We start from the raw sequence: 26369 nt of genomic DNA on the forward strand, positions 1-26369 counted from the left end.
TTATGTAAAATAATTTTATTTATATTTTAGAAATGGTACAAAATTATACATTACAGTGAACATGAGGAAGAATCCTCATGTTGTGTAATTGAGGACTGAGGACAGCACATTCTGGAATATAGTTAGCAACAAGCTAAACCCCATGTGAGACAAATGCTGAGATGATAATACATTTGGATGAAAATGTGTCTCACCTGGAATATTTGTTTTTTCTTCTAGATTGCCAATTGGGTTGAGTTTAGCAGAACATACCAAACATAATCAGACAAAGACGGGCCAATATCATCTGAAATATTCTTTGAACTCTGTGAATAACTGATTGTAAATATGTATTTGTTTTCTGCATTGTCCTTGCCGTATAAAGTGTCTCAGGAGTGGACAGACTGCTCCTAAATGTGGCGTGGACTCGTACCAATGCAAACCACCGCACTTTGATTTATTTGGCGGTGATGACCACAGGCATGTCAGTGGTGTTCTCAGGGTCAACTTCCTGCTCATCTGAGTCACTCTCCGAGCTCTCGCTCTCATCTGAATCGCTGTCGGCCGCTTCAGGGGTGGCATCCGTCTCCTCAGACTCGGCTTCCTGTTCGTCCACATCTGCGGAGCTCCCACTGTCGCTTGTGCCTGCATTTTCCTCCTCCTCTGGCAGAACTTCCTGGTTTTCAGGAGTGCTGGTGTCTTCTTCCATCATTTCAGAGTGTTTCTGGTAACTCTGAAGCAAAGAAGAGCATCATTATGAGCTGCAAAATGAATATCAACTTGCTGCACGACATAATGTGGCAGTTGTTTGAATGAAAGGTGCAATTGAGGACATTTATGGCATTACATGCTAAAGTACATACAAAAGCTGCCAGAACTAGACATGGACCATCACTTTGATTATACTGAAGGTTAAGTGCTGCTTTGGGCTGCCAATTTTTCTCTGAAGGCCGGTGGCTCATTTCAGAACTGTATTTTCTGAAAGCTATTTTTACAAAATTCCTGCTGTACGCGCTCGCTGTAAAATGGGACGCTTGTAATCAGTGGACTCACCGACAAGTAAAAAAAAAAGTCTGAATATCTATAGTGTAATTTCCCACATATAAGCATGTTTATGAGAGGGTGCGCATCTATAATGTTTATTTTTTTCAAACTGGAGACGAGGGGCCAAGCTAGGTAGAATGAATTATTGCAATAAAAGACAAGATGCAATCCTGAAAAATACAACAAGATGTTTTAGAAGCTTTTGGAGAGTTTTGTATCATCGCCCCCAAGTAGAGGCATTTTAAACTAAAAAAAAGAAAGAACACTGCATATTTGAAAAAGATTGACTATCCGGCAATGTCAAAATGCCTGTTGAAACTCTGTAATTAGGATTTTCTTAAATTATGCCTCTGACTATTTTGACTACTGTATTTTTCCCCCCTTTGAAAGTTTTCGCCCGAGGCATTACTGGTTTTGCAAAATGGGCTTACTTTGGCTTTGCAGAACACACGCAACAACTATGGTGGTCTGAGAGGTTCAAGAAAATGTTGTACTGTAAAAGCATGTGTTACCGGTCTGAGTTATCCATTGCAGAGTAAAATAAGTACCAAAAATTGCTGTTTTTGTCATCTATCCATTCATATTTCATAAAACACGTGCTGTTGAGGGTCCTAGGTAATGTGAGCCAGGTTACCCTGAAGTCTGATTGACTGGGGAAAGTGATCATTTAATGCAATGATGATACAGAGTTGCTAATAGAAACTAAAATTTGACAACCTTCCTCCATCCTTCCAGTTTAGCACTGATCACAAAGCACCACATTTGGATTATGGGGAATGTATTCATCTTATACCACAAACACAATTGGAATGGACTAAAAATAGCAAGCAGGATATTGAGGTCCCATAAACATAATCACTCATTTTCCATTGCTCTTTCTTTCAAATAGTATGAAAATTAAACCACCAGGACTTGAAAACGAAGCATAAGAGTCGAATATGATTGTCTGTAAAAATAGCTTTTAAATAGCATTCAACCCAATACATAAGAGCATTTAAATTTAATTATAACTCCCACTGACCTCACTCTTGTACATCTCTGGTGACTTCTCCACTTCATTGTTAATGGGCATGTCATAACCCGATTTTTTCCCACTGTCAACATATTCATAGGATTTGTAAGACGAAGGAGCCTTGTGATAGGTCTTCTCCTCCGGGTAGACATAGCTCTTGTATTCGCTGGGGTATCCTCCCATGCTGTCACCACGGCCTGAATCTGTGTCTGTGACAATTGTGGGCAACAGGGGGTCCTCGGTAGTTTCATACTGGGGCTCGTCGGTCCCAACTACAGGGGTCACTGTTTCAGGAGCTACAGTGGAAGATTCACCGGATTCTGAGCTGTCTTCTTCATCTTCCTCATCTTCTTCACTATCCTGGAGAGACAAATTACATCCCGGTGTCAAAGGAGAGGTCCCTGGAAGTGCCCGTTGGAAAAATATGGTCATTGTTGCAGTGCTTGTTGAGCAAAAAACTGTTTAATAACTGAATTTTCTATTATTGTTAAAAAGGATTCATAAAAAAAAAAGATTAATTCATTCAATTTGAAGTACCTGGTCAGGGCCACTGTTAAACCAGTAAATGTAATTTATGGACTTTGTAGACTATTTTTTTTTAAACTATATACTCACACTTTCCTCTGATTCATCTTCATCGTCATCATCATCATCATCATCATCATCGCTGTCTTTACTGGGTTCATCTTGGTTGTCGACAGAGGGCGTGTCAGTTGCAGCATCATCTGTCGTCTCAAAGTTGAGAAAAGATGGAATTTCGACTGCTGCCTTCTGCAAAAAAATGCAGAAATCAAAATCCATAGTTCTGGTGAGATATATTAGGATTTAAATGCTTTTTTTATATCTTACGTCATTGGAACTGTCTGTGCTTTCATCTGAACCAGCAGTAAAGGGTGCGAAAAAATTCTGAAAAAGCTGCAAAAACAATGGCAACAATTAGCTGATGTGGTTTTAATTGTTTTATTTATGCAAATAAGCATGAAATAAAGTCGTACCCTAAATGGTGCCACACGGAGTCGAGTCAATTCGGCCATCTTTTTCCTGAAGAGTGAAGATGCAGGTCGTCTGACCTGTGGACAAAACAAATGGTCACTCTGGACGTCTCAATCTGCGCATCTGTCGGTTAAAAGTCACACTCACCACTTCTTCAGAGCTCTCTGCAGAACTGTCAGAAAATTTTCTTGCCTAAAAAGCAGACATGGATGATGACTACAAAATTGAACGAAGACAAATTTAATGCAATCAAACTCTAGTTGAAATAATTTTTAAAAAATTAACACAATGAAATTACTCACTGGTCGGCAGAGAACTGCAGCAAAGAGTAAAACAAAAACAAATGCCACTTTCATGGTGTCGGTTGTCTGAAAGGGAAAAAACATGAACTGATGTTAAAACAATTAAATATAATGTGTTTTTAATGCAAAAAAGTATTGGTAGTGAACCAGAATTAGTTTTAAGTGATCATTCATGGACATGGGACATTTTCTCAGTCACCACTAAGGAAAAATCACCTGTTTTGTAGATTATAGGATTGTTAGAATACACATGATATGATTCAAGTGTAGTTCACAAGTTTGGTTTGAAGACTATAAAATTACAGTATAAAAAAATATCACACCGTCCACAACGTCTTCAGAAGGTTTCCTAACAATTAAGCATCGGTTTTAGTTTCTAGAGATGGAAAAATAACTAATAATTTCAACTTTCAAATAAATGTTCTTCAACCAAATGTTATTATACCTGTCATTTAGTGGCTCAAAGTTTTTCTCAAAGCTTGTGACATAGTATATCTTTGAAAGTACATCATGTATTGCCATTTTATGACTTTATGACTAATTGTAGACTCAGATCACTCCCGATACTGGTCGTTTTGTTTTTGTAATTTCAATATTATCACTTTACAGAAGGAAAAACAGAATAATTTGGTTTGTACTTATGTATAATTTACCAATTATGTGTCTGTGTTGCAAATGCTGCAAAAAAAGTTAAATTGCAAGTTAAAATACCTCCGCCACAAACCCCAAAAATATGGGAACAACTGAAATGGCCAAGGGTTCCACCCACGTCCACACACAAGCAGAAACATACATCCCATCTAAAAAAACTAACATATCATTCCAAAACCGTGCCTAGTAATCTATTGCCGCTCAACTGCCTCTCACTTTTATAGTTGTCTTTTTTTTTTAATTCCCAACAAGTCAAGGAATTATCTACCAGACACTTAACATGTTGAATTAGAGTGGTCCTGTCATAAAAAAAGGTATCTTAACTTCTCACATTCACAGAATAAATTGTTTTTCAAATTAGGATTTACACACATTGCTCAAATGGAATGCAGTTATCTCAAACTACATGCTGGGTACCAATAACATGTACAAAGTAATACATTCCATCTAAAACTAATGCTTACTTTCCATGTGTTTTTGTAGTCATTAAATACAGGCTCTGCTTTAATCAAAACTCAACCCCCCACAAACATTTATTGCAGTCAACATTCGCCAAATATGAACTTGGACTAACCAGTTTTGGAGTAGCAGGAAGACAGATGAGGTTTGATCCGATATGTTTCTGGATGCTGTGCGCTGCCCTGTGATGCTCCTGCAGTCTCTTTACTGGCATTTAAATACGTACGCTTCTGTCACCAGCCAATCAGATCGGAGACTGTGATGTCATGGGGTAAACCATAGCGTGGTCCACCTCTTGTCTGTCTCCCCCACTCTTCCTTTGGTTTGTGGTGTGGGGGCTAAAATGCATATGCACATACAGAGAATTAAGTTACTCTAAGGACAGGCTTTGGCGGGATGCAGATACAAAAAAGAAAAACACCAACAAGTGCTATGACAGTGATTCAACTTCCTGACAGACACAAACATGTCTAACTAAGGACATTTGAGGCTCATGTGGGATAATTGACAATTTGTCTGCAAAAACAGGCTGATTCATCTCAAATTTTCAACTGAAGAGAATCACCAGATTGTGATGGTGTTACCCATTTTTCTGCAAAAATATCCCGTATGAATAACTAAGTTAAAAATCACAGAAAGGACAAGTCCATATTATCATTTAAGAACCTCGATCCAATATTCTGTTAAATTGGAACATGTTGGCTGGTCAGCATGAATGTGTAATATTTTAAGATATAAAATTAGGTTTTCAAAGTTATAGACACAATCTGGAGTCTCATTATTCAAGGCTAACATTCACAGCATTATTAAGATTAAAGAGTCTTAATTGATGTGGGTGGTAAAGGCTCCTTTTCTGACCTGCAATTATAGTCAAGTGTCTGTCAAAGTGGATCTAAATTACATTAGCTGTGTATAGTATACACTGCGTAAATCGGTACACAATCACGAACAAGGCTTAAAGCCACACTTTGCTAAATTACACAGTCTGCATATTGAATTGATTTTCATTAAAGTTATTGCCTAAACATGATACACAACTGACTCCATGGTGCCTGCATGGAAGTTGAACAAATTCACTATTACATTGTCAGTGAACTAATCAAATGGTGGATTTACAAGACATCCTCTTGTTGACTGATTGGGCGAAGGTTGTACAAAATGACACAAATGTACCCAAAACTCAAAGTGACAGGAGCAGCCCATAAATGTATGACCAAATACTAAGAAAACATACATCTGCCGTCATCATTACTACCTCTCCCAATTTTCCCATGACAGTTGGGCGAGTGGGTGATGTTCTCTCTGTGTCTGGTTAGGTAAGTTATACTGTCTGAGTTTCTATTGAGGCATGTTATTCTGGTAATCATAATTAAATTTCACGGACTGGAGGACAAGAGTTACATCTCCATCGTTACCAACTACTAATACATACTGGATTTATTTGTATTTGTAACTTATTCCTATTTGATTGATTTTGTTATTATCAGTATTATTAGCTATTGCATGAATGTTACTTAGTCCAACAGCAACTGCCAAATGCAAACATTGAAATCATAGTCATATTTCTGTGATACTAATGGGAGGTGGACAGCAATCGTTCGGTCTGGATTCATGTGGAGGCATAAGGGGAGTGAATCATTGATTCAACAGCTATACCGTTGTTTTTGTGGTAAATGGAGTACTGTCTGGTTTACTCACTGTTGCTAATAAAAGAATGGAACAGAGTTATATGCATGCTTCATGATCACATGTTCATCTGTTTGTCATGTTTTCCCCTTAATGTTTTTCCAAAGATGGTGTCAAGCAGTTGATTGTCATTGAGGGTATTTAAAACCAGAGAAAGATACGATTAATAATCAATAAGTTTAATACAATGAAAAAAAACATCTTACGAGTATTATGTGGAGCATAATAATTTCAGTTTTTATAATACTTGCTATTTTTTTAATTACCAAAAATAGTAACTTGCTCTACAAAAGTTTAAAAGTCTTAAGTGTCAACTTGAATATCGGTCCAATATTGTGGTCAATTTATCTGAGAGGGTTTACAAGATTATATTTTAAAACATTATAGCCCAGAATCTGTTTCTGTGTTAAGTCAACTCATCCTATTTTGAATATTTATAATGTATAATGTAAATTATTCATCATGACAACCTTTAAAGACCACAGTGATTAAACCACGTTGATAGGAGAAGAAAAAAAACTTTATGGACGAAAGAATTTGCAAGAGGAGTTTTTACTATGGTGCGTGCTTTGTTAAAGAACAGAAAAGTATACAGTACTGTCAGAAAGCGGTTGCATTCTATAACAAGCAGCAAGGATCAAAAAACACCACAATGATGGCAGAATCCATGTCATGTCTGCCACGGTCAACAACAGGAGTTTGGACAAGCTTTTTGACCAGCTGGAGATATTTCCGGTGCACTAGATCATTTTGTGAGAGTGCCCACGTAGATTCTGAATTATACAATGATTGCCGCACACCTTTCCCCACAGAGTGCCACCTAAAAACATATCAGCTACTATCAATGGCTGTAAATGTTTGACACCAACAGAGTACAAAACACCCTCTTTTAGATAAACCTGCATAACCATGCCCAATCGTGATTAGCCTAGACCTTTTTTGTGCCTGTCACAAAAATAGAGCCCTTTTGCTATTATGATGATTGGCCGCATTGCTTTTTACATGTACTATTTCGATTGCTTAATTTAAAATTATCTACAATTTATTTAATGGTGATGAATTTCTCTCATTTTAGAGCAGTGCCTACATTCTAAAATTATGTAGCACTTGATGAGAGTGGAATTATATACTTTGTGTGGAGTTATCAAACTTCTCCGCTCAGAACTGTGGTTTTGGCAAGTGTTCCAGACAAGCTTTGCATTTGTTCTCAAGGTTGTTATTAACGTTAGGAACTTATTTGTCTGGCAGCAGGCGCAAAAATAAAATGTCAATGTAAAGGGTGTACTTATTCTTATCAATCAGAATTGGTCCCTAGTGAACATTTAAGGTACAATACACTTCGAGTTAAGTGCTAAAAATGTGAAATGGCTTTGTTTTACAAAGAATATATAGATGAAATGCCTTTGTAAAACTTCTGCACTCCATTTTTAAATCTCATTATACTTGTATAATGACAATAAAAAGCATTCAATTCAAGTCAATGTTTCGTTTGATTCACCAGGGTGTGGTCTTCATAGTTGTGGTTGTGACTGGATTTTGTAGAGAGGATTATTGGTTGGAAAATGTGGATTTGTTTTTCTGTGCAGTTTACTACTTATTGGGAAGACACTGTTGCTAACTCATCTGTGAAAGGTTTTTGAAATGATTCAGGCTCATACAACAAAATATACATCGCACAAAATCTTTTGAATTGGTCTTACTGATGGAATGAATACTAATCATTTGTCAATGTAAGTGTGTTTTGTGTCATTTTAAAATAATGTATGCATTATTCATTATGGCTGATTTTTCTTTTGAAATAGCAAAAAAATGTCACACTCGCATGTGCTCTGTAGTTCACACTATTTTTGTTTCAGGGTGTGGCGCAGAGGGGCTGCATGTGTTATTTGTGTCTGAAAAGATGGCCACTGTGGTCATGTTGTGGGTAGACTCAAACCAGACTTTTACGCGCTTGAAAAAAGTTGGGGAAAAGAGCAATGGGGAATGAAGAGATACGTTTCCCGAAATCTATGAAAAAAAGCTCTAAGGATTCTTACATTTATGTTATACACAGGGACACATAGTAACCTCTCACATCTTCACTGCGGACTTTAGCAATGCAAAATCTTCACATTGATTATTTTTTGCCCTCAAAGCCAGCATTAAAAACATTGAAAGTCACAGTGAGGAAAACCCCTTCATTGTGGTCCTGGTCCCAAATATAACTGGAGGAAAACTAGTACAAAAAATAACAGATATAAAATAATAAAATATCTAAAGAGATCAATCAAGCAAAGATATTAACATACTTGTAGCACAATATGGTTATGAACACAATATTAAAGATAAGCAGGATTCAATATATGAATACAATATGTTTCAATAGATTATAATCACAGCTCTGCATTCAGATGTAAATCCACCTTGGATTTTCAATTTAGTTGATGAATAGCTTCCCAAAAAAAATTTGACCACAGAGGGGATGTGTGCATCTAATTGTAACCCTAAAATAGTGTGGTGGCTTCAGCCTTTCAACCTGTAGATGCACTTATATAAACAATTATGCCGCCCATGCCCGCACTTCAAAAAAGCCTTGGTAACAAATTTTAAACCTTTTATTTGTCAGCTGTAGAATTTCTGAATATCATTATGTGATAGCTTCTATTTGTTTTCAATATGTCCGAGTAGTGCTTTTTTTAAAACAAGTAGTATAACCCGCAAACCCAATTCTGAACTCAGCAAACCTGGAAGCATTGTGTATAGCTTTTCTGGGAAATTACTATAAAACAATGACCGTTAGACTTGGGACTTACCCTTGACTGGTCAGCGTGCTGCCCCTTGGTTTGAGTTGTTTATACTGTTTTATAATTATGAACAGATCATGAAAGGGGGGACAATATTGTAGTCATTGACCACAATCCAACCAAGAGGAAACAGTCAGATCAGCAGTCACCATACATCAGACTGTTAGGAAAGGAATGTTGTGATACTTGATAACAGATTAGTAGTTTACTTAACTAAGATTTGAAACATAGGTGATGAAAAAACAATAGTCAAATGTTGCAAAAGCCAGAAATATGGCAATACTTTGAATTGGGCTGCTAAGACAGAAGCCTGCTCCCTGAGCGTATTTGTCTAATTGCTGGGTAATTGATCGTTTGACTCAGGTGAGTTGGATGAGATAGACCTGGAAAAAAGACCAAGTGGGCCAGAGTCAGTGATCATCTGGTATGGAGCATGTATATCAGACACACTACTGGACCAAAATACCCCAGCACCCACTGATGTTAGCGTTTGTAATATTTTTAGCTTAGATCAACGGAATCTTTCTGGGGGCGGGGCAGTGAATGCAACATACTCAGCTTATGTAAGTACATGTTCAGTAGTTTATTTGTTTCTTGACTTCAGCTAATTGATAGATAAAAACTTCACAGGCTGGTACACAATAAGTAAAATTGAGGATGTTTTTTTTCTTCAAAATAATGTCAGCATATAAATGAAAGTTTGTGTTTATAGTGATTTTATTTTAACATCCTATTCACGATCCTGTATGTGCTTAAGCAGAAACATGTCCAGACAATGTTATGCAAGATTGTACTGCATATGGTTTTAAACATACTTTGCATATGTGAGCATGTGATTACATGTTTATGCACGCGTGTTCCAGCTCTAATTTGAAACATTTTAGGAAAAGTAACTGCTTCGGAACTAGCACTCATCTGTCTCTCGTTGGATCAGCCAAGCATAATTACAGATGACCGCAAAGTCAAGGCTGACACTCCCTATGAAGAGGCCCTCCACTATGGCAAAGGAAACTGACCTTATATGGGCATTTCCTTGGAGTGACTCTAGGCTAGGGCCATGAGAAACAATAGAGAAGAAAAAAATGACTAAGTTAGTTGATGTTCTGGCAGGTAATGTGGATCTGCAGTTAGTGTAAACTGTAAGTCTCCAATTCTTTCCTCTACTTAGGTATTTAAGAGCATGAAGTGGTCTGGCACTTCTCAAAATTTGTATGATGAATAAGGTTTATTTATACAGCTGATTTCCTCTGAAACCAGCTGATTTTGTCATTTTATAAATCTCCCACAGTCAACTTTTGCGCTATAAATAATACTCTTCAAACAGTGCATCCTTCTTTTCAAAACTAGAAATAAGTATTGTACTTATCCATACTTGACATTGTTTTTTAAGGCATGAAAGAAGAATATGTTTTATTACAGAATGCTTGTGAGTTAGAGAAAATAGATGAATAAAATAATATTTAGAACGTAGAATGTAAAGCTAAATTGAAACTCTTTTTTTGGTTAAGTGAGTGGGCATGTCTTCAAAATTATCATTTTTTTCTGGTGTTTTTACCACTTGTAACATGCAAAAGAGGATAATCTGAATATTTGAGCATGCTTAAACCATTTTCACCCAGCAGTTTCTTACAGTAATTGCGTGTTTTTTTCTGAGTACTTTAATTTATTCATACATAAAAAGAAAAAAAATCTATACATAATGCACGTTCATATTTTTATGCATTTGTTTTACATGTCTGTGATCCATAGCAGTTTCATAACGCATAACAAAGTTGAGACAGCTGTGTCTTTTTTCTCTCTGAGATACAAAAAAAGCACAAAAACTTTCTAGTCAAGGTGCCAGGGATTTTACAGTGGTGAGATGAGAAAGGGACTAAATATACACTCAAAATGTCTGGACCTGGGAACAGGCAGCAACCGAGTCCCCATGTGTGTACCCTTTCAGTATGGTACAGAAGAAAAAAACATTTTTCATATTCACTTGTTCTCCCCTGGTTTTTCTTTTGCATCCTTTAACATTCCTAGTTTGTCTCTGTTCTAAAAACAGACAAACAAATAGCTCAGGCGGCTCAGTTCTTGTCAAGGCCAATCTTACTTACATGCTTGACAATCGTCTGGTGGACACACTGCAGTATCTAAGCATCTCCACCACACGTCGCCGTTGATTGTGAAATACAGAATGTATTTAATGTTAAATTCTACTGACATCAAACTGAAATGTCCCACTAGAGGGCGGCATCAGTCCTCGAAGGCAAATCAGGATTTTAAATGGTAGTACAGTAGAACTGTAGAGTACACAAGAAATATATAATAATGGATTTTATATATATATACACGTACACACGTACACATATATATATATATATATATATATATATATATATATATATATGTGTACGTGTGTACGTGTATACGTATATATGTGTGTGTGTATATGTATATATGTGTATATGTATATATCTATATGTGTATATATGTATATATGTGTGTGTATATGTATATATATATGTATATATACATATGTATATATATGTATATGTATATATGTATATATATGTATATGTATATATACATACATGTGTGTATATGTATATATGTATGTATATGTATGTGTATATATGTGTATATATATATGTATATATACATATGTATATATATGTGCGTGCGTATGTGCGTATACGCACGTACGCGCGTATACGCACGCACGCGCATATATATATACATATATATATATATATATATATATATATATATATATATATATATATATATATATAATATATGTGTGCGTGCGTATGTATATATGTGTGTATATATATATATATATATATATATATATATATATATATATATATATATGTGTGCGTGCGTATGTATATATGTGTATATATATATATGTATATATTATTAAATTCAAAGCATTGTTGGAATGAGGGACTCATACTCAGTTATAAATAGTATATATGCTAAAAACAAAGCATGGTCTAATTTGGATTATCAAAATTAATAGATTAACAAGTAAAGGCATTAAGGGGGGAAGAAAAGGGGGAAAAAGCACAACACAGAAGGAAAGCATGAGTCCGCTCACTGTCGCTGTTGTGGTTTGACACATTTCCTGTGATAGCTAAAAATGGTGCAGTGTGTATTGTTCTCTGTAAGAAGCGGGGGTTGAGACTTAGCAGCACATGTTGGACACTCTTTCTGTCACTACAGGGAAAACAATTGCATTCTCCTCAACAAAAAGAAGCATTTTCGTTTTCCGATAATCGTGTCCAATAAAGTTGTTTGTACTATAATAAATAACTGGTCAATAGTGTGCATGTGTTCCACTTCTGAAACCACAATCTTATTTGTTCTGCGTCCCTCTAACGAAACTGCCATTATGCCTGAAAGACAGGCTCTTTTGCAGGATACAAGCTCAATGGAAGGTGTTCAAAGTTCTTTGTGCTGCAACTTCTATGGAGTTGCCATAAAGTCAAAACAGAATACATAAGTTTAAAATATTTATGCACATGAACAACTTGAATCAGGAAAGGATGCTGAGGATTCACCTGCCTTCCTTTTGAAACAATCATTGCAAAGGTTATGCATTTTGTACTCGTTTTTTATCATTATTAATCAAAAGAATCTCTCAAAAGAGGTGCATTGCTTATAAAGTACACATTTAATGCACCACAGTAGACAATGTATGTATATATCAGCAGTATACTATATCCTTTTAGCCTATTGTTAGAAATTGAAAATAACAAATCAATTTTAATCTACCCGTGCGATTGGCTGTCCAACGATTCAGGGTGTCCCCTGCCTGGGGCCTGTAGTTGGCTGGGATAGGCTCCAGCACCCCCAGCAACCCTTGTGAGGATAAGCGGCTAACAAAATCAATGAATGCATTTTAATTTTAAAAAAAATATTGTTTAAAGTTCACGTTCAGGGCCATTTCAATTGAAGCTTGCACCAAGGCTATTTATGACGTAATTGCTGACCAGATGTTTGAAGGAGTTTTCTCTAAAGGGGAAGTGAGTTCTTAAGCCTGGCTCCTGTCAAACCGACACACATGTATTAGAAATGTAGGCATTCAACGGAACCTGCTTTTTTTGTTGATGTAATTCTTTAACCATCTGACTAAAACCCATAGCTATTTTGTCTTGTGGCTGAATGGAGGCTGTCTCCAACATTGTGCACAGTAGCTCTAAAAAAAACTCGTGTCAGGAAGTGAACTGACTGGAAGTGGAGCAGGACTGAGAGCTGCAATGGTACAAGCAAAGGAACCGTACAACTGACACTACACTAAATGGGTAAGTTGCCTTAAATATTGAAATCTCATTAAGTATCTTGTTTTATGAGGACATTTAGCCTATCCACTTCCATTTTCTTTAATACTTGAACCCTAATTCTTGCAAAATGTTCATTTCTTAGAGTCAAGCAAATGTTTTTATTTAAGGATTTTGCATGTTTATGTAAAAAAAAATGTTTGTATGTCTTTTGACACTTTTGCACGTTAAACTTATAATAACACATTTAAAATACTGATAATAAGAGTGATAATCAACGCAACTTTATTTACAATTGGCATGCAACGAGTTAGGGGCTGTTTTTCCACCTCCTGTTTAATAGTCAGCTGGGAGAGGCTCCAAAATCCCTGTGTTGTTTATAAGAATAAGTGGTTGAGATAAGGCTACCACCTTATTTTGCAATAAACCACCACTTTTTACCCAATTTTTTAACCATTCAGATTATAGTCCATCATATTATTTATGGATTTTTACAGTCTAATGAGGTGTAAGTCTTTTGGTGTGCAGAAATTTCCTTTTAAACAATTTGTTGGGTGTGATGCACCTTTTTAGTCAAAAATTATTGTACATAAATCTTCACAATCCTTTGCTCCCCAATTTAGCTGATATTAATCTGTTCTGTTTACGTACAAAGGTCATTTAGTGATGAGGAAATATAAAACAGGGTCATTGGAAGTTTGAACATTACTATGTACTTCTTTTTGTGGTTAAAATGTGGATGTCAGTTGAGTTGTACATTTAAACAATTGCATGAAAAAGTTCAAATAAACTATAACTACTCTAATGCCATAGCCAAACGTTTTTGTAGGTAGCCAAATGTTGGCTTTTGCTAAATTAGTGATATCAACACCTTAATTTTCAAGGCCTTGACAAAACAACGTCTGTGCCATTGTGTGCATCATCTAAATTAAAGGATTGGCTTAACTGTCAAATCACATAATTGCCACATATCAAACCGTACTGTTAACAGATGACAGAAACCTGTGACTGGAAAAAAAAAACCTGTTGCAACTCTGTTTACCTCTTGGTTTTGAAATTATAGTAATTCATTCCTTTGCAGGCAGAATGAAAATAAAACAATAACCCTACCTAACACCTATTTCCAAGACCAATATGTATGTGCAACCTTGCCAACACACATACACACTAAATGTCCAATCCTTTCAAGACCAATGCGAAACCACAACAGGAAACCAGGTTTCAGATAATATTGTCTACGAAAGGCCACCCAGACACATAAAACCAGTTTGCATGGGTGAAATTTTCCTACAAGTATTTTTAATCTGAATGCACAAGATGTTTTACAGTAATGGCATTTTTTTTTTTACCAATTAGTATATCAGCAGTCGGTATTGATAGAGTTGAAACACCACTACCAGTAAACAAATGTTTGTCAGTGATGTTCTGTTGCTAAGACAAAAAGAAGGCCTTGTTGTTTCACTACTGAGTACGCATCACTTAACGTAAAATAATTTAGCCACACACTTAAATGTTAGTTGGTCAGTGTTTTAGTTGTGTGTTTCTTTGTGATAGCAGGATGCAGTATTTGTGAAAACATGGCCCTTATTGTATGTACAAGCAACAATGTATAATATTAATATTAAAAAAAATTCAGGATGTTTGTTAGTTAATTTAGAACAGACATTATATTCACTTTTATCTAACATTGCCCCTGTAGCTACAGTGCTCCATGTTTTGTCAAATGAACTGAATTTAAAATATAGTTGACACTAAGTTATGTTACAGAGACATGTAGAAAGGTGTATTTTAAAACTAGGTCATTGACGGATTAATGTTGCACTTGCCTGACTTCCGAGAAGGCAGCGTGGGTTCATTTTCCACTCAGTGATGGTGTGAATGTACAGTAGGTGTTGATTTTCAGTTACTTTGGCTTGACGAGCTTTCAAGCTATCCTAACTGATTGTTCTCCAGTCAAGAATGTACGTTATGTTGCTAAATAACCATTAAAATGCGCATTCACATCTACAGTATGGACAATTTAGAGCAGAAGTGTCAAATGTGCAGCCTGACAGACACTTTGTAGCTCATTCATACTGTCCATATAGCACTAAATTTTATTTTCTTGATATGGGCGCCATAAAACCAGAATTTTGTGATTTGTGTGATGGAGCACGAGCACTAGTGCACTTTGCTCAATTTCTTATCCACAGTCACAGTTGTTCTTTCACCCTTACAGTCAAAAGGGCAATGGTAATTAATTAACAAGGAACTTTAAAATGTAAAATTATGTATGTGCATATATTTCTAACCTTCGGGACAAATATTCACACCAAATTAGTTTCTGACAGGAGGATGGAAAGCCCCCCCATCTCTCTACATCCCCTTATGTGCACACATAAGTCATGTCAGTTCATTCTGCACCAATCACTTTGCAACTTAGACGAAGGAAGGAAACCGCTGACCAATCACAGGAAAGCCCCTACAGGAAATGAGTGACAGAGTTTGAGGTCTTCAAACCCCTTCTGCAGAATTCAGGGAAGACACAACTAATGAATATTGTCTTCTTACTTTTACCTTCCAATTTTCCTTGAAACTTTCAAGTCCTTCATCTTGCTTGTTTTTAACTTGGTCAGCTTCTTCGGCCTTCTTCTCAACTTGTTAAATTCTTGCTCAATCTGACTATATAGTCAACACTCCAACAAGAAAAGATGCTGTAGTGGGAATTGTTGACACCGGCATGTATGTTTCATCTGTGAGGAAGTCAACTGTTCGTAGTACAGAGCCGAGTGTCAAGATGTGTTTTCAGGAACATAAGAATTTCATGTAAGTAGAAACTTTTCAGACAGTTGTTATCTGATTTTTCTGCAACCATGGTAGGTTAAAATTTAAAAAAAATATTGTCACAGTTTATTTATTTTACTGCCTGATTTAAATAAATAAAAAACATTGACTTGGAAAAATACTGTTCGGGCCAGTTGCTACCTGCCTTTTGAATTACTTGTTTTCCTCAATGTAATATTTTAGTTTCACTTTTGAAATGGAAAATTTTCATGTATTGACACACACCTTTACATTTTCTATTCAATCTTAAATTGATTCTCAAATAGTTACACTGTAGAAAGGGATTTTTAAAACTACTTGTGTCATTTTAGCATTATTTTCCATTTATTGTTTAATTGTCCAGTGCTTTGACTAAAGTGTAAGAAATATTTTAAATTATGAGCCAATTCCTAGCTGTGGTTATTAATCCCCCATTTTTGCACTGCACCTACATTATTCTGAAATGATTGTGTTATCAGCTGTGGTATATGAGGTAAATATTTTTATGGGGAAAGGCATTGTACTTTCTCGCATATTTCCTAATTTAATTCAGTAAACAGTTTTAATAGCTAGATGAGGAGGTGCCTTTTTAAATTTACGCTTAATTTAATTATTTGACATAGTGTGAAATTTTGTCATGTCAGTTATTCCTACATGAATGTTTTGTGTTAGGAAATGAGACATTTCCAGGAAGTGTTTTAGTTTCGACCGTCTAATGAGTGGGAAGCATGGGCGTTAAATCTTTTTTTGCCTTCCTGCCTTGTGCGTTTACACTCTACCTCATTGTTTTCACAGATATAGAATATATATACTTTTGTTTAACTCAGTCTGGACAGTTGGTTACAGTATTTGGTATTATAAATCCTTTCTTGTGGTAAAACATTTACATAGTGTCTGGCACACCTTCACAATGGGTCACCATACTGTGACTGTGGAGCACTTGAATTTTGTATTACATCATTTTTCGTACACTGTATATTTTACTTTGATGTTTCAGCAAAAGAAAAGTTTAAAATAGGAAATCAGTCGCTCCAAGCAAGTAAAATAAGGCTGCAAGTGTGTGGATTTTACTCACATGCATGCTCTTAGAAGTCAAATATTTAATTTTATTTTGCACATGTGTTCTAAGGATGCATTCTTATTAAATAATGGGTTGACTTAGTTTCCAAGTACAGAATATTCTTTGCTAGTCACTTGCAAGGAGGGAAAATGCATACAAAACATCCATTGTAGATTCATTTGAGAACTCGAAATTAGTGTGTGAGCTCCAGACTTTCCTGAGAGAGTAAAAAATAAATAATAATAACATAACATTAGTATCAGGCTTTTTCCCATTTAAAATGTACAAGTGTTACTCAACTATTGTGTTCCAGTTCGGCCTATAGCCTCTCATTTAAGTGAGTTTAACAGGAAATCCAGCCCTCAGTATGATAAGCAGCAGGACAACCCGAATCTATGCCACACTGATAATTCCAGAGTATTGGCTTTGACACTAGAGAAGAAAGCACACATATCTTCCATGTTTTGTCTTATACGCCTCGACCCTGATAAATGATAAGGGTTTAATCTTTTATTTGAATTACCGTTCTCCCGCTGACAGAAATGACGATCATTCTTGAGGAATGACTCACTGCATCACTTTTGGCCAACAAGTTGTCAACCTTTAAAATCACAAGATTACTCATACATATCCTGACCACATTTTAAATAGGTCCTGACAACTGCAATCATTAACAGATTGATGCTAAGTTGAATTATTTCTGTGGTGTTATAAGTAATCCTTTCGGTAGCACTGTTGGCCAATTATTTCCTTTAAGTTAATTTAAGTGGATAAACCTTTTTCATGCTCAAAATTCTTCTGTTAATCTTAGGTTACAAAAAAAATGTCACATAATTATCCACTCTTCAATCTCTAAGGTCTGTTGATAAACTGGAAGTTACCCATGAAGTTATTTGAGGATGAAAGGCTTGTTTTAGGATGTTTATTTTGACATAACATGCACTCACCAGACACATAGACACATGCACGTACATACACATTACAAGAAACCTCATCTAAAGGATTCAGGGCATGAATATTTCCTGTTTGAACTCATAATGTTTGTGTGGTGAAGTCAAGACCCATTCATAGCTGGAACATGAGAGGGAGCGCATGGATAGGTTAGGTTTCTCAGTTGGTGAGAATTCACTATCTTGAGCACAAAAAGAAGAGCAAAAAAAACAAGTTTATTGGAGTGCCAAGGATTTGGTGTCAAATCAAAATAGCTGATAGTTTGAGTGACAGCAATGCAGTGAAGAGCCTCAAAACACAGAAGGTAGGCATCTAACAGAACAGGTCACTCTTACTTCTATAGTACAAATTAATTCATGAGATCATTGTTTATAGCCTTGCAAATATGGTCTAAAGATTGTGCCAAACAAACGGGATCTGAGATTTTATGTTCAATAAACAATGCCATTTACTGACCCATTTTTGTCAGCACACATCGCTTGGAGCAGAAAACCTGTTCCACAATTCAGTTTTTTATTACCTTGGTTAGAGATATGGACTCTGCTGAGATCTCCTATACTAGTTTATGTTGTCTCTTATTTTGAATAGTAGTACATGGTTTGTCTTTTTGTCTTTCCTCTCCTGACAATATTTGAGCTCCTCTGTTTTCATTCCTTGACTCTTTCTTGCATTTCATGCAGAACCATGTCATCTCTTGAGGAGTGCTGGCCAATACCGATGCGAGCCATCGGAGCGCAGAATCTCCTCACTATGCCTGGAGGCGTTTCTATAGCAGGATACCTCCACAAGAAGGGAGCCAGCCAGTTTAGCCTCCTGAGATGTAAGTAAATTATTTATGAAAAATAAATCCAAATACAACACACATAATGGAGATTCAACAATTTAGTCTCTAGTTTATTGTTAACAAAGCCCTAAGGTACCAAATTTTTACCTGGATTAGAGTACAAAAAAAGTTGAATACACTCTCCACCCTGCATTGAAAAGCATGTCACTTTTGAAACCCTGCCCTAAAGGTTTGTTGAAAGGCAACTAATCAGAGAGTTGTACGTAGAATGAACAGCCCATTTAAAGGATGTCCATTCACAGGCTCAACTGGTGAGGCCAGCAGATGCTATTTTGGATCAGAGTGAATATACCGCCTATACTAAGAGTCTGGCCAATAGCTAGTCGTCGGACGAGAGCAGCATTTATGTCTTGATGGAACCGCCTATGGCACGCTTGGCATGCAAACATAGGAGCCCCTCTACACTCTGAAGTTCTTTTGTGGGTCAGACCAGACGAAGTTGGCCCCCACCTGCTTAGTAGAGGCTTTAACACAGAGGTGTTAAAGACTGTGGTCCTATCAAAAACCTTGGCACCTAAAGCCAGAGACACATAATGTAATATGTGATGCAGTAAGGGCAGTTTGATCCATTGCCAAAGCTGCGCATTTCAGGTCCAAGTGAACGAATCCAGCCCCAGCTCGACCCAGACACTCGGAGATGAAGATGTCCTAGACAGCTATATGTTGGTGGTCACCAGTGCATCTTTATCTGAGGCCGCTGTTGGCCAGACAAGCAGTCTTGGAAAGGCAAAAATCAGTCAGTGGTTTCTGATCAAAGGGTGTCAATTTCCACTCCTCTTAAAGGAATGTTGACTGGTAGCTTTAAGTCAACGATACTGTACTTTCATTTGTAATCATGGAGCTCCTTGCTGAAAAAAAGGTGGCTACAAGAGGCACCACTGACTTAGTATTCAAATATTTCCACTTCAACTTTGTCAGTCGGGCTCACCACAAAAGCTGCTAGACTGGCCCACCATACAGAGACTGCATTTTAGAAAATACCACCATCTGGAGAGTTAATTTTTTTAGATGCTCACAGCCATTATATCAATCTTGGCTGAGGGAAATTGGCATTAATGTTCCCCTGGACTTCACAACTCCATGGCTTTTGACACTGCTTGATCTTGGCTCCATACCTGGAAAGATAAAGCAGCTTATCATGTTGGCAACAGGCAACCACTCCAAATGCGAGAAAACTTGCCTCCCCGGCACGAAAATACTACATAGCTGGAAGCAGAGATTAAACCCAGAACAGGAAGGAATGTACCACTCCCACAACTGCATGTCCCTTGAGGAACTGCTGCTTGTTGTATCCGTCTCACCATTTTTGAACAGCACAGTACACCGAAGTCTACCAAACAAACCCACTGAGTAAATACTATTTGCATTTTTTCAGGGCCATTGAGGTACATCATTATCCACAAGGGCTGTGTGTACTACTTTAAAAGTAGTACGTCTCCTGCACCACAGGGAGCCTTCTCTTTAAATGGTTACAATAGGTCAGTGACAGAGTTCTTAATGTTTTTTTAACCCTCATATGGAACTGCTCAGATTTATATCTCACCTTTTAAATGTGTAATTAATAAAGTTAACTGGTTATTCCTTCCTACAGAGTGATGAGAGCAGCAGAAGAGACAACATCCAATAATGTTTTTCCATTTAAGATGATCCACTTCAGCAAAAAACATAGGACATGGTATTTCTCTGCAGCTAGTGAAGATGAGAGGAGGGTAGGACCAATCACACTCCTTATTTAAACCTGAATCTTTAATCGTCGGACAACAAATTAACACCAATTCATATTTTGTGCTGTGAAACAGAGATGGATGAGGTCCTTGCGGCGAGAAATTGATCATTATAATGACAGGAAAGAGTGCAATAATCCTAGGTAACAGAATTAAACTTATTTCACTTATCCATAATCTATGCAGGAGAGGATCATGTTTCTTCTGCTTTTAGTTATTCAATTATAACATTGTATTGTTGCCATAGTGACTCAGATTCAGATGCCGACAGTTTTTATGGGACCATTGAGAGGCCGTTGGATATCAAACACTCAATCAATAATGCAGACACTGGTAAGATATGCAGAGGAAATTGATTTTGGACACATTTTCCACTGGTTTACCCTCTTCTCTCTAAATGAAGATTATGTTGAAGACGATGACGATGAAGATGAGGAAGATTATCTGAAGCCAGATGGTGACTGTGTGCCAACATGTACAGGTGAGGACAATGTTTTTTTCATCACAAGCATATAAATCAATGTATGAAGCCATTTGAAACAATAATGGTAGAAGTGCAGTAGTAGTAGTAGTAGAAATAGTACAGCTATTCCTTTATTTTTACTTTGTGTGTTCTTATGTTTATATATACTATGTATTTATACATTTGTGCTTTGTCCCTATCCTTGTGTTTTTAAGTATTGCTTTGTTGCCATCTTGTGGCAACTATATATTATGGAGGATAACTCATAGATGTTTGCAATGTTTAGCCTTCACAAATGCAATATTGGATCTGAATATTTTGTTCTTATTGTTTGGGAAAATATGAAAGAAGATGTGATAGCGAACTTTGATTTCTGCATGTTTTCTTTCAGAAGCATTGCCATGATCTGTAAAGTTTGTGTGGTATATTACAACATTTGACTATTCACTGTTTATTCATTCAATGTAAACAAGAATATCTCGGTTCTACTTCCTCAGGTCGACCCGTCGGTCCGCCACCCTCTTACCCACCTCCTCCTGTCCCAGCGATACCCCAGCAACATCTAGGATCTTGTTTAGCTCTCCATAAAGCCCCACCACCTCCAGTACCATCACATACCGGACTCCCAAGTGGTGCAAATCCCAAAAAGCGCTTTCCCTCGATACCACCTCCTATTCTAAAACACCCAAACAAAAGTCCACCTCCTCCACCCCCCTTTTCATCACATCTGCAAAATCACCCCTCTCCTTTACCACCGCCCCTCCCTCCCCCAAACCCACAAAGGCCTGCTAAAAACAGGATACAATCTCTGGCTGGGCCAGGTACTGGAAAAACATGCGTGAGGCCTCCATCAGCTGTATCAATCCAAACTGAATTAGACCACTGCTCTCGTGATGCCAGAAAAGACCTCTTTCCTATCAACAACCATCTCACACAAACAAGCAACATCTGCAGCAAGCTAGGCCAATCAGGGACCACTGCTACAAATTTGGAAGGCTCAATTCCAAAATTGCAAACGACAAAACACCTGTTACCGACTCGGACACCCTCAAATCTCCCACCACTACCCAGTCACCCACCACGATCTCCCCTTATTCAAAAAGTACAACAGAATAAGAGTCTAAATTCAACTAAAGTTCCACCAGCAGTAAAGCCTCCATTGCTGTCCCCTAAGCCGAGACATCTGGGGACACTCCTCCAGTAAGTTTCACTCATACAGGAGAAAAATAATTTCATTCATTAAGTACTCTACAGTACCATACTATAATATTCTATACGATACTTTACTGTACCCTATTATATAGTAGCTGGATTGGCAAAGGAGGTTTTACCTTTGACCTACCATGAGTTTTATTCCCCTTTCTAATGGGTACTGTGCTTGAACAAATAAAACACTTCACCTCAATTGAAACTTAGTTTTTTTTCTGGACAAATTATTTTCAGGTTCAGTCACATGTTGAAAGTTAATACGTTTAATACAATTAAGTGGAAATGACAGTAACACTACATTATCTATTTAAAAAGTCACCAATAAATCAAGAGCATTTTTATTTAATTTTTTTTACTAAAAAATATATTTTCTTGGGAGCAGTTTTGCTATGTGTAATGTGTTTTTCTACCAGAAGAGCAGCTCCAGAAGGTCAAAGTTTCCGTTCATCAGGAGATACGTCTGCTATGGAATTCAGGAAGGAACAGGACTTGAACAAGTGCACAAAAGGAGACATTTATGATGAAGATTATGATAATGTAAGAACGTTCAAACTCATTACTTTGAGTTTCTTTGCTTTCTGAAGTAGCGTTCTTGCTTAAGTTATTGTGAAAATCAGACCCTATGATCACTGGATGACATTTTTTTATTGTGGGTTTTTTTCACAGATGCATCTTCCAGACTCCGTTTTCATTGACTCAATGGAAACCACTTTTGTGGAAAAGTACGTTAGACAGTTATTTAGAATTATATTTTTTAGATTAAACATGTGCTGAGCTTGTCATTAAAAGATGACACATTTTTCAGCGATATATTCTCTTTTTTTACCAAACAAATATGTGAGCAGATTCTTTGACATGTATTTTGCTAAATATAACAATTTTGAATGTTTTAATCATGTTTTTGAATGAAGAGAATATCAGAAATACGGCAAAAGTCCACCACCATAACATTTGTTCATGTATTTCTTGTTGCCTTTATTGCCATACATTTTCATACAGTTTTTCTTTTCTCTTGTAGGTTATTTAAGGAGAGCTCCGTCTTCCCACAAAATGGACTTTACGGCATCAGGAACTCTGGAACCAAAACCTCCAAGGTAAGACTGCAAAGAAGTTCATATTTCTAAATATCAAAATATAAACGGAGTATCAACATTTGAAAATCCTGTGTTTTCAGCTGTGGTTTGGGAATTTTACTCTGTGAATGACTCGACAAGTTAAAAAAATTAAATCTAAGCAAATGTTTTCAGGTGCTGGTGGTTTGGGATGCAAGTGTAGGAAAAGCAAGAAACTATCGGTTGTTTGAAGAGGTATAAAATATAAGTTTGTTCACTATTATATAAAATTCTGTACTGAAACTTTCCATGTGTAATTTGATATGTTCTATGACACAGGGTAATCAGATGTTTCTGGACTGTGATGTCGCCTTCCCCAATCTTTCATCTCTGATTGAACACTACTATACCCATCCTCTTCCTCACCATGATTCCCTTTGTCTGCAGATGCCTTACTCAGCTTAACCAAGAAGGAGAGAAAACTTGCAATATTGGAAATGTTTAGATCAATGTAGCACTCTAAAATGCGCTAATAGAAGTAGATAGAAAAATGACTGACATGTCCCTTTTTTATAGCTAAATAGCCAACCCATTTAACCAGGGGAAAAAAACAAGATGAAAAGGATCATCCCAAAAGCCCACTCCAAATACTGCCTATTCATTGGTATGGTGGGCAAATGTGAAATTATGTCTTGAGTTTTTATATGGTTTTTCACTGAAAGTTCTTGTTAAGAAATATATTTTCCATATTTCCTCACACAAGTGCCAAAGCGTTTGAGTGGATCATTTTTAAATATTTAAAAAAAAAACCTGACAATGAACTGGCTATATGCTGTATTTTAAGTTTTTGTGTTAGATTAGCTGAATTTTTATACGTTTTTTTAAAGCTGACCACACATATATATTTATATTTACTGTTCCTGATGTATGCTAAGATGTAAAAAAAAGCGTACACAAATGTAAATATGAATATTATTTTTTAAGATACAGTAAAATGAGAGAGCACAAAAGCTGTTTTTTAATTTAATTTTATATTTGTATTCAAAGAAGTTGCTGTAATAAAGTTTCATAGGCTTGGTTACTTTTGATCACTGCATTTTCATAATTTTGTGAAACACTGTATATGTTACAAACATGGATTTCAGTTCTTCCCCAGAAACATATAGCAATATTTGCACTTCACATTAAACTGTTGTGATGACTGAATAGGTGAGGCATGGTTGGTTGCGTAGTACATGGTTCTTTCAGAAGATAACTATCATCACTGAGTGTCGCTGTCCGTGGTCCTGAAACGTTTATCATGATAAACAGAGATAAGATACTCAAACATTAAATACACTTTGTTGCATGATCAGGAAGGGATTTAGTGGTTAAAATTCACCAATTCCACAATAAATGCTGTGACACTTAATTTTGTGTCTAAATGCACTGCCTTGTGAAAAAAAATGGGATTATGGAAAGATTACACTTGAGATTCCCTTGTCGTGCTTGGTTAGGCACATGCAGATGTTGAGTTTTTTGGGGGGAGGGGCGGTTTAATGTCTGTACACAAATATCATATTGGTCAAATAAGTCAACTCTTCTAATGCGCATTGTAAAATAGGTGAATGGAGAATTAGTGTAGCTATGCTATCCAGAACAATTGTTATTGTCAACAACACTTAGTCTCAAAATCACAGTTTTGTTATGGAAGGGCTTTGGAATTATTTTGAAAACAAACAAAAGATTGATGGAACAGATGTGGGGGCTGCTATCACTGGAAGCTTCAAACTGGCTCTCCTCCCCTACTGGTCTCCTTGGCAGAATTTAATTTATTGCAAACAAGATAACAATTACAATGAATTATTGTTGTTGTTTTTTAGCACAGTGATTTAGTCCATGCACAATGAAGTGTCTGGTACTTTCCAGCGAGCAGGTGTCCAGTAACTTTGCATTGACAGTGAAGCATAGCAAAGTGAATAATGTTTACTAATACGTAAATATGGCATATGAAATAAAGAAAAATAGAATTCTGTTTTGTATAACAGCATATATACAGTATATAGATATATTTTATTCAATTATTCTATCAAAGGATATGCTGACCCATTGGTAGCTTGTCCATTTATAAACACCGTTTATTTTCCCAAGTTGCAACGTTTCTGTGAACAAATGTTGCTACGAATAGAAATATGGTATTAACATGTTTGATTCGAGTGAGTTTTTAAATGATAATACAACAATAAGCGAATTTAATAAAATTAATGTGGCACAGTCAATGTATTGCTCAGTCATTCGCTGTGTTCTGTGCCAACATACTCTCCTTATCAACAAATGCAGTAAATTTTCGATGGAATAATCATTACATCTGGTTGATTAAAAGATGTTGGCTGTCAACAAAGGCATGCAGCATTGTTCAGTGGTTTGTGAGATATTTCTTTTCCCAATGAATGTAAAAAATCTGGGACACAACAAGCTTCAGGGGGTATCTGCAGTCATCATCCATCACTGAAGATGTGGTACAATCCTTAGATAAGGACACAGTATGAAATTTGGCAACAAGCAATACACTGGAACAGTCAGTCAGAATAATAATAAAAAAATCTCCAAAATTATAACGTTTACTGTTTTTAAATGAGAAATCACGAACTCATCAGTAAAAATCAGAAATATCAGAAAATGAATGCAAATGCAGAGAATTGAAATACAGTATGTAGAGTTCACATTCATTTAGTACATAACCTCTTATATGAAAGGCCGATATGTAAACCACTGTGTTCATTGGATTCATTCATTCATTTTCCATTCGGCTAATCCTCACAAGGATTGTGGGGGCACTGGAGCCTATCCCATTCACTTATGGGCAGTAGTCGGGCAAAACCCTGAATCGGTTGCCAGTCAATCGCAGGGCAAATATATTCATTATACTAACAACATTTTTCCCTTGTGATGTTTTGAATTAAGAAGTTAATTTTCCTTAATTAATTACTCACCCATTATGCAGCATTTAATGTGTATTATATACTCAATGACTGCAAATTAATTAATGAATTAAGTAGATCAGTAGGTGATACATATTGCAGAAGTGTTTTTAGGCTGATTGGA

The 26369-nt window shown here is 36.4% G+C and overlaps 2 protein-coding genes across 14 annotated transcripts; one reads left to right on the forward strand and one right to left on the reverse strand.

Moving 5' to 3' along the window:
• On the reverse strand, positions 1-9327 carry spp1 (secreted phosphoprotein 1). Its single transcript, XM_077623337.1, has 9 exons — positions 8919-9327; positions 4556-4778; positions 3331-3396; positions 3176-3220; positions 3031-3105; positions 2885-2950; positions 2651-2806; positions 2045-2395; positions 1-712 (listed from the first exon to the last, which is right to left on the reverse strand). Exons 2-9 carry the CDS (start codon positions 4652-4654, stop codon positions 437-439), a joined length of 1134 nt encoding a protein of 377 aa, XP_077479463.1. The 5' UTR covers positions 4655-4778; positions 8919-9327; the 3' UTR covers positions 1-436.
• Positions 9011-24491, forward strand: sh3bp2 (SH3-domain binding protein 2). Of its 13 annotated transcripts, XM_077623330.1 has the most exons (15): positions 9013-9333; positions 9415-9472; positions 13071-13204; positions 18674-18813; positions 20213-20315; positions 20429-20546; positions 20637-20704; positions 20809-20894; positions 20965-21042; positions 21522-22224; positions 22647-22770; positions 22900-22955; positions 23252-23327; positions 23481-23540; positions 23625-24491. In XM_077623330.1, the coding sequence occupies exons 4-15, from the start codon at positions 18678-18680 to the stop codon at positions 23748-23750; spliced, it is 1734 nt and encodes a 577-aa protein (XP_077479456.1). In that variant the 5' UTR covers positions 9013-9333; positions 9415-9472; positions 13071-13204; positions 18674-18677; the 3' UTR covers positions 23751-24491. The 13 variants fall into 13 exon arrangements, with proteins under 13 accessions (XP_077479453.1, XP_077479456.1, XP_077479452.1 ...); XM_077623327.1 differs by lacking the exon at positions 13071-13204 and having other exon boundaries at positions 9011-9333; XM_077623328.1 differs by having other exon boundaries at positions 9331-9472.
• The last annotated feature ends 1878 nt before the right edge of the window (positions 24492-26369 follow it).

This window comes from Stigmatopora argus, chromosome 16, assembly GCF_051989625.1.
Source record: "Stigmatopora argus isolate UIUO_Sarg chromosome 16, RoL_Sarg_1.0, whole genome shotgun sequence".
Taxonomy (NCBI): Eukaryota; Metazoa; Chordata; class Actinopteri; order Syngnathiformes; family Syngnathidae; genus Stigmatopora; species Stigmatopora argus.

What these genes read in the sequence shown, in the direction of transcription:
- sh3bp2 (XM_077623323.1), top strand. Translation starts at nt 15,900, where the DNA reads ATGTATGTTTCATCTGTGAGGAAGTCAACTGTTCGTAGTACAGAGCCG. An exon ending in CAGGAACATAAGAATTTCAT is followed by an intron (nt 15,986 to 18,673) that starts GTAAGTAGAAAC and finishes CATTTCATGCAG; the next exon opens with AACCATGTCATCTCTTGAGG. An exon ending in AATCAATAATGCAGACACTG is followed by an intron (nt 20,895 to 20,964) that starts GTAAGATATGCA and finishes CTCTAAATGAAG; the next exon opens with ATTATGTTGAAGACGATGAC.
- spp1 (XM_077623337.1), bottom strand. Translation starts at nt 4,654, where the DNA reads ATGCCAGTAAAGAGACTGCAGGAGCATCACAGGGCAGCGCACAGCATC. An exon ending in CTGCAGTTCTCTGCCGACCA is followed by an intron (nt 3,221 to 3,330) that starts GTGAGTAATTTC and finishes TCTGCTTTTTAG; the next exon opens with GCAAGAAAATTTTCTGACAG. An exon ending in AAGATGAATCAGAGGAAAGT is followed by an intron (nt 2,396 to 2,650) that starts GTGAGTATATAG and finishes TTGTCTCTCCAG; the next exon opens with GATAGTGAAGAAGATGAGGA.